Genomic DNA, 9,222 nt, shown 5'->3' with positions numbered 1-9,222 from the left:
ACATTCAGAAAAGATTTGGATCCATATGAAAGGCTACAAAGAAACTATGGCATTTTATTCACTGTTGATGTGTGTTTGTTACACATTGGAACTATTGTCACATGCATTTCCATCTAATTTTTCCAATAATAAGAGAGAAGGTGACGTGTTGGTGAGTGTAATAGAGCCCCCTCCCTCAAATTACGTTGCTCTCCATGACCCATCCTAAGTCTCACAGTTCAAGCTAATCATTGACAGAGCTTTACAATCACAAGCTTTTTTACTGAAGCGTTGATAAGACAGTCGAGCAGCTAGTGGCAAATGAAGCCAGGCTGTGCGGCATGATCTCCAGGGAATGAATGGATTTTCTTCAGCACCGATGAAAGAAACATACGCTGTAGGAAAACAATGTCCAGCGGGGGACTGCAAAGATCTGTCATCCTGTCAGCATTTATTCTCCTTCGAGCTGTTACTGGATTCTCTGGAGACGGAAGAGCTATATGGTCTAAAAATCCTAACTTTAGTCCGGTAAATGAAAGTCAGCTGTTTCTCTATGACACTTTTCCTAAAAACTTTTTCTGGGGTGCTGGGACTGGAGCATTTCAAGTGGAAGGGAATTGGAAGACAGACGGAAAAGGACCCTCTATATGGGATCATTTCATCCATACACACCTTAAAAATGTCAACGGCACAAATAGTTCCAGTGACAGTTACATTTTTCTGGAAAAAGACTTATCAGCCCTGGATTTTTTAGGCGTTTCTTTTTATCAATTTTCAATTTCCTGGCCAAGGCTTTTCCCCAATGGAACAGTATCAGCTGCTAACGCAAAAGGTCTCGAGTACTATAATACTCTTCTCAATGCTCTGGTACTTAGAAACGTTGAACCTATAGTTACTTTATACCACTGGGATTTGCCTTTGGCGCTGCAAGAAAAATATGGGGGGTGGAAAAATGAAACCATAATAGATATCTTCAATGACTATGCCACATACTGCTTCCAGACGTTTGGGGACCGAGTCAAATATTGGATTACAATTCACAACCCATATCTAGTCGCTTGGCATGGGTATGGGACAGGTATCCATGCCCCTGGAGAGAAGGGAAATTTAGCAGCTGTCTACACTGTGGGACACAACCTGATCAAGGTACTGTACATCTGACTTATTATAGCTTCAGAGGATAAAGAGCAGGAGTTTAAAAGAAACTCTAAGAAATGTATCTTCCATTTAAATAACTCTTTTTATTGAAATCAACTCAATTAATTTTAGTCTAATTCACAAGTTCTATCCTCAAATTTCATTCTTAGTGTATGTTTTATCTATCTAAGCTATTATTAATATATTAATCCAATTATTTTCCTTAAATATTGCACCTTTTAAATTAACTATTTTTAAATCTACTGTTATACATCAGAGCATGAGAATGTGAGTTTACTTTCATTCTGTGGAAAACCAGTCCTTTATAAATTTAATTGTTGAAACCCTTTTCTGACCACATGCAAAAATTTCAGAATTTTATGTTAAGGCATGACCATTTCAAATATGTATTTGTTGTTAGTCTTGCTATTCTTAGTGATATTTAGAAATAGTGAGCTAAATAAATGTTAGCTAACTGATGATACATATTAAATGCAGGAATTGAAATAAATGTATTTCACAGTTGGTTTTATTTGTACTACATGGCAGGAAAGATGAGATTATTTGTTCTAGGAGCTAAAATTAAACTAGTAGCATAAAAACTGGGAAGAATATGCTTTAAGTGTTTTAAAGGAGCATATTTCAAAAGCTAGAGTTTATGCTGGGAAATGCTAACATGATTAAAACAATAGTGAAAATGCAAGCAAAATAATAGCTAATATTTATTGAGCGCTTACTATTTACCACAGATGACATTAAGCATATTACATGCATTATCACATTTAATCTTCATGATAACCTTATGAACTGGGTCCTATTATTATCCCCATTTTAAAGATGAGCAAACTGAAGCTTAGTGAGATTAAATAACTTGCCCAAGTTTACAGAGTAAAATGAGCTGTTGTCAACATGGAATTTATAAATTACAACATTAGTAAACATTGGATGCCTCTATTAAGAATATTTTTAAAAGAGCAATCATTCAGGAATTTTCAAGAGATTTCATCTCACATTGAGGCTAATATCTAGAATCAGACTTCACTTTTTGAGCTAAATGATTTGCTTGGGAAAAATAAATTACCCTGGACACCTGCTACCTTTTGAAAATGAAAAAAGCTTTACTAGTAGGGTTTTATAATGTGCTACGAGACGTAATTTGATTTTTTAATAATCAAATGTAAAATATATAGAAACAGAAAAATGTATAGGAACATAAAATTACTCCATGTCTAAATTTGCACATACAAAATATGTTAATCCTTCTTTTCTTTTTGAACTTTCTGGTTTATTACACGTGTGCATTGCACTATGGTTCAGTCACATCTGCCCTTGCAGTTAACAGATTGCATTACAATCTCAAGGTCATTTACATAGCTTTGAATATAGCTGTATATAGAACACATTATTAATATGTGGGTATACTGTGATTTGGCAAATAGGCCTCAAGGGGAGAAAAATTATAGCTATTAACTATGAAGGTTATGATATATATTTTAGAAAAAATATTCCTTTTATTTAGTTCTTTCAATTATTAAAACAATACATGCTTGTGTAAACTGAGAAACATCAGATTGTACCAAAGGGTACACAATGAAAAGGTTAAATTTCTCCCTCCCTCTCCACCTGATAATCCCAACCTCAAGAAAACTAGTATTAGTAGTATTTTATATAGTCTTTTTAAAGTTATCTATGCAAATACATGCACATATATGCTTATTCAACTTTTGTGTAAAGAAAAATATTCTAAATTGTTAAAAAGTTTTTGGTTACCTGGAAAAATGTTAACAATTAGAATTATCATGAAGAATATGTTTCAGTGATTCATTTAAAGCCTTAAAAACTGACTGATAAAAATACACAAGAAAAAGTTATAACTAACAAATAGATACTGCTTCCAAACCTATCCTATCAAAGCTATATTTTCAGATGTTTTTCATTTCCCTCTAATTTAAGATAAACTCTGCCTCTAACACAAGATTAACACTCTCTGATAGTAAGATAAATTTTCTAGTTTTAAATTGATGGATTACATTTTTAAATTATTATGTTTTCCAAATAATTTCTTTCATCCCTTTAAAGTTTCTAAATCACAAACCTACATAAGAAGCATGAGGGGTCCCTTGTAATTAGTTAGAAAGTGAACTCTGCTGCATAACCCAGTGGCTTACAGCACCAGAGAGAAATCTTGCAATCGTCTGGCGGCCTGAGGTGAACTAGATTTGCTCACTTGCTCCCTCTCTGTCCTCCTTCTAACATAGAAAAGATTAATTTGATATTTTATGTTGCGATGAAGTATTTCTTCCTTATTATGTCACCTTGTGACCCAGAAGAAGCATTCTTTAGGACTAGTTTTTGTCCAAGAATATTTATTGAGTTAAAAAAACTAATATAAAACTAAATTCATGGGTGGTTTATAGACCACTTTATTCCCCAATCCTCAGATATTGAAAAGATTTCACAGTGCCTATTGCAATGTTTCTAGCTCCAGGATGATGCTGAAAACGCCAACTCAGTCTGAAATGTCCTGGTTTGCAGGAAACCTAAATGGTCTAGGCAGTCCTGAGACTGACCTGGAATCTAGACTCCACTTTATGTGGACTTGGTGGCACCTAGAGCAAGTCTTTCAGGTAGAAATTTACCATAACCACCCCTACTAATAGATGCTCCACTCTGAGTTTTTTACAATATTTGGAACAGAAAGAGGGTGACTTTTTTGGCCTTAACCGTCTCTAAGCACTGTAATCACAGCTTTATATATTATCTATAATCTTTACAACAACCTTGCCAGGTACCTATTATTATCTCCATTTACAGAGTGACATTTCTACCAAGCATCATGTCACTCCCTTGCATAAAATCCATTAGTGGCTTCCCAAAGTTTTAGGGATAAAGTCCCAAGTTTTCATCAAGATCTTCAAGACACAACCCCAGCCTCCATTCCCTCCTTCCTGGCCATCCCCATCCCTCTCCCGTCCCCATCACTAATGCCGACCCCTTGTACCCTACCCTCCACAATAATGCATGACTAGGAGTGCCTTAATTTTACCTTACTATTCCTCTCCACTCAGCCTCTACCAACTCTCTATCCAGCTAGAACACCCTCCTTACTCCCTGCTTTATCCATCTAATGTCCCTCAATACTCACTTTAGGCAGTCACCAGCTCTAAGTTCTCCTTGACTCGTTAGGGTTAGTGTCCCTCCTGAGGGCTCCCACAGTAAAATGTGCTTGCTTTTATCATAGCAGTCTTTTCATATGGTACTTTTCCATCTCCCCCAACTAGTCTGAGAGTTCTTTGCAAAGAAAGACTATTTTTCATGTGTTTCATGTTTCCAGCACGTAGCACAGAATATTAGGTACATGATAGGTATTAAGATTTGAGGAATGAGTGATTTAGGATTTCTATCTTAAACCTTGTAATCAAAGAACCAATCTCAAGTTCAAAATTCATATTTCATTGCATTCTTGCTAATTCTTGAAATATTGCTTATATTAATCCAGTGGTGTGTTTATAAGTTAGGACTCTTGGTTGCAAGAGACAGAAACCTAATTAAAGTTGGCTCAAGCAAAAGTGTGCATTTTCCTGTAACCAGATCACAGGGATGAAAGGACCCAGTAACCAGGACACTCTCAGAAGCCCTTTATCTCAGTCTCTCATGTCCATTTCTTCTTGTGGGTTCTCCTCATTCTCTCCTTTGTAGAAGAGAGTTCTCTCTCCCAAGTTCAGTTTTTAAAACCCCAGAGACAGATCCTAGCCTGTTTGGCCTATGCACTTGTGCCTCAGAGCAGCAGAGCCACAAGTTTTCACATTAGTAAAGACAATAATGGTGTCGGTTTTTATTCTATTTTTAAAGCAGTAAATATGCATAATAACTGAAATTTATAGATTCCATCCCCTCCTCCTTAAAATGAAATATCTGAGAGCCTCTGAGTAAACATGCAGGGAGGTTGGAGGATATGAGATTGCTCATAAGATGGTAACTCATTCAGTTTATTACTCCACTAAATACTGCCAGCTTCCATGATAGGTTCTGACCACTTCATGGCTTTAAATTATTATCTTTCATAGATGTGAACTGTTTACATAGTACCAGGATTTCTCAACCTGGGCACTATTGACATATTGGGCCAAATAATTCTTTCTTGTGGTGAGTTGTCCTGTGCATTACAGGACGTTTAGCAGCATCCCTGGTCTCTATTCCCTAGATGACAGTGGCACCCTCCTCCACAGGGTTACAACAACCAAAATTGTCTCCAGATGTTGCCAAATGTCTCCTGGAGTTGGGAGGGGGGCGGGACAAAATTTCTGCCCCTTCCCTCCCATGAAAACCATTGACTTAAACCTATAAATTGGCAACTGGTTAAAGACATGAAACATAAAAAACAAAAAGTTTGAAATAGAATCAGTATGAGGGATGTAAAATTGTCTCAGTTTTACAAAATTGACTCAAGGAGATTTTCACCAGACCTGTAAGTCGCATACATAGACTCTAATTTATGCCATATCAGGATGTTTTTAGAGAACAAACGACTCTCTTAAAAATGTTAAATGAGGAAATAATGTTGATGATTGTATCTAATTTGGCTTTTCACACTTTGGGAATAAAGACTGTTCCTACTAACTTTGTGTTATTTGTAAAATACTTGAAAGAGTTGCCCCAAACTATTTCTCTTATATAGTTATTTATGAACAAAACAGTAAACTTACTTTTTGAAAGCTTGTACTTTTTTAAGAGCAAAATTCAAGAATTCAAACAGAATGTTATAGAAGCAATATTATAAATATATAAATATTTATCCATTTTTGATGCCATAACACTGTGTTTCACAAAGTTTGGGTATTTTGTGCATCACTTCATGCTGGCTTTTTTGCTGGCTTTTTTGTTTGTTTGTATATCCAAGTACCACATGCACTATTATTTATTAAAACAGTTTTATTTAAAAATGTTTATTTTGGGGCTTCCCTGGTGGCGCAGTGGTTGAGAGTCCGCCTGCCGATGCAGGGGACACGGGCTCGTGCTGCGGTCCGGGAAGATCCCACATGCCGCGGAGCGGCTGGGCCCGTGAGCCATGGCCGCTGAGCCTGCGCGTCTGGAGCCTGTGCTCCGCAACGGGAGAGGCTACAACAGTGACAGTCCCGCGTACCGCAAAAAAAAAAAGTTTATTTTGAGGGGAGTTCCCTGGTGGTCTAGTAGTTAGGATTCAGTGCTTTCACTTCTGTGTCCCGGAGTTCAATCCCTGGTCAGGGAACCCACAAACCGTGTGGCCAAAAAAAAAGGTTATTTTGAAAGGAAATTTTATATCCTATTATACACGAAATACCAGTATTTTCTAATATCCTTAAAATAAATATGTAACATTTAAAATAAAAAAATGTTCATCTTTGTTATGCCCAATGTCATATCCCATACAAAAAGAGGTAGGTGTACCAGCCTTGGAAAAGACCACTGAATATGTAAATTTTATTCTGCATTTTAGTATATATTCAGTCGTAAAACCAAACACATTGTGTCATTTTAAAATGTGTCATAAAATGCTTTTTCTTATGTAATTAAAATAATTTTTAAAATATAAAAATATTTATTAAATGGGAAAACGCCAATACTTATGTTTATGTATATGAGTATTTTATATATGAGTATTTTATTTTCTGAATATTTTAAACTTCTTTGAAATAAACTTTTCAGTACAATCTTTAAAGAAATAGACTTATATAAAATAAAATATATGTCAACACTTGTTTGTATACCACACACAAATAATGAAATGATTTTTTAAATTCCTCGGGAGCTCAAGAGATTTCTTAATACTGTGAAAGAGGGTTTCAGGACAGGAAATGTTGGGAAACTCTACTCTAGGTCAAGGCCTCACCCATTTGTTCCTGAGCCTAGGATAAGACTTGATTTATTCCCTATTTTTCCACATCTTTGAGGAACTCTGTCTTGGCGTCATTTCCTCAGAGAAGGTCACAAGTGGCTGCATGTGTATTCGATGTTCAATAAATAATATTAATTATTTTCTATTTAAGGGAGATCTGCCTTGCCCCAGAAAGTATTTAAAATTGCAATTGAATACAAGTGGACTTCAGACACACACACACACACACACACACACACACACACACACACACGCACACACATGCACACCAACCCAGATACTGGCATAAACATATAGTCTTTTCAGAACATGCAAATCAATTTGTGTATACCAGCTTCTATTAAAAAGTTTACATTGGGGCTTCCCTGGTGGCGCAGTGGTTGAGAGTCCGCCTGCCAATGCAGGGGACACGGGTTCGTGCCCCGGTCTGGGAAGATCCCACATGCCGCGGAGCGGCTGGGCCCGTGAGCCATGGCCGCTGAGCCTGCGCGTCCGGAGCCTGTGCTCCGCAACGGGAGAGGCCACAACAGTGAGAGGCCCGCGTACCGCAAAAAAAAAAAAAAAAAAAGTTTACATTGAAAGCCCATCTCAAAACAAGGTGCAGAATGTTCATCACCCTTAAAGCTGAGAGGTGTGTTTTGAGGGGTCATCACACTATTTTTTCGATTTTTACGTGTTGTGACAAAAGCAAAAAATACATAAGAAAGTAATGAGAATATTTTGTATTTTTAAAAGAAAGGAAAAGAAAATAATCATCTTTATATAGTACACTTCTTAAGGACCTGTCAAAATTCTTAACCAAAATTTAGTGCTAAAACTGCGAAAACAGCTGTGAAAAAGCCACCATTCACATGATTTATAGCTAAGCCTTCTTTGGCAAAAGACAGCTGCCATTGCTTTCTTTTTTCTTTTTTAGTAATTTATTTATTTTTTATTTACTTATTGTTTGGGCCGCATTGGGTCTTCATTGCTGCACGTGGGCTTTCTCTAGCTGCAGCCAGGGAGGGTTACTCTTCATTGCGGTGCAGGGGCTTCTCATTGCAGTGGCTTCTCTTTTTGTGGAGCATGGGCTCTAGGCACACGGGCTTCAGTAGTTGTGGCACGTGGGCTCAGTAGTTGTGGCTCACGGGCTTAGTCGCTCCACGTCATGTGGGATCTTCCCAGACCAGGGCTCAAACCCTTGTCCCCTGCATTGGCAGGCGGATTCTTAACCACTGCACCACCAGGGAAGTCTCTGCTTTCTTGAACAAGAAGTCTGCAGTGTTTCACAGGCACATTTAAATAGATTAAATGTCATTTTTAAACCTCTTTGGCCCAACCCCCCCTACCAATATCTTGAAGACTAAGTGTAATATTTTGAAATGGAGTTTCTAGCTGGAGCATTTTTAGCTTGCCTTGGTTAGACAGAAGCAAAGTCTTCAAGGATCGTCTGAAACGTTTTTTTCCATGAAAAAAAAAAAGGAAGTTTTAAAAACTCCCTTATTAAAGATGGGTTGCAAGACAATAATACATTAAAATTAATTTTTGCTAAATCTTGTAGCTAAAAACTAGCCCAAGCTTTTCTGTCAGTGAGAAGGTTAAAAACAAACTTACTTGCTACCTTCCACCACGTCCCCGCCAACACCAAAAACAAGCAAACAAACAAAAAAGAACACAGAAATGGGGAGCATAAAGGACAGAGATTGGTCTTAAGTCTTAAAATGGAGACTTGAGACAATTATTACAGATAACTTTTTGACATTCTATCATACTATTCTTAATAACTATTATTTTAAGCAGAATTTTTTTCACACACCTAACGTATTGTCAGAAACTGTACTAGGTACTTTACATATGTTAGCTCATTCAATTCTCACATCAACCCTGCCAGGTAGATATTCTTATAGGCATTTTATAGTTGATGAAACTGAAGCCCACAGAAATTTGCCTGAGGTTACAAAGCTGTACAAGTGTGGGTTTTTTACTCATAAAAGTGTCAGATCCAAAATTTTAATTTCATCTGTCCGAATCCAAGCTAGCAGGTTTAATGACATGAATCAGCTACCTAGCCTCAGTGAAAAACAATTTACAGCCTACAACTCCATTGCAGCCACTTGTGTTGATGCAGACTCAATAGATACTTGACTCATATTCCCTATTTAAAGACCAAAACAGGGCTTCCCTGGTGGCGCAGTGGTTGAGAGTCCGCCTGCCGATGCAGGGGACACGGGTTCGTGCCCCAGTCCGCGAAG

General features: G+C 37.2%; 1 protein-coding gene across 1 annotated transcript in view; it reads left to right on the top strand.

The window, feature by feature from the left end:
• Positions 1 to 300: 300 nt before the first annotated feature.
• Positions 301 to 9,222, top strand: part of KLB (klotho beta) — a 35,199-nt gene continuing 26,277 nt past the window's right edge. The window contains 1 exon segment of the mRNA XM_024731741.1: positions 301 to 1,125. Within this exon segment, the coding sequence (XP_024587509.1) occupies positions 301 to 1,125 (825 nt within the window).

Source organism: Neophocaena asiaeorientalis, unplaced genomic scaffold (assembly GCF_003031525.2).
Source record: "Neophocaena asiaeorientalis asiaeorientalis breed wild unplaced genomic scaffold, Neophocaena_asiaeorientalis_V1.1 scaffold39, whole genome shotgun sequence".
Lineage (NCBI taxonomy): Eukaryota > Metazoa > Chordata > Mammalia > Artiodactyla > Phocoenidae > Neophocaena > Neophocaena asiaeorientalis.
The sequence above is the reverse complement of the archived record's forward strand: the minus strand, read 5'-3'. Positions and strand labels throughout refer to the sequence as shown.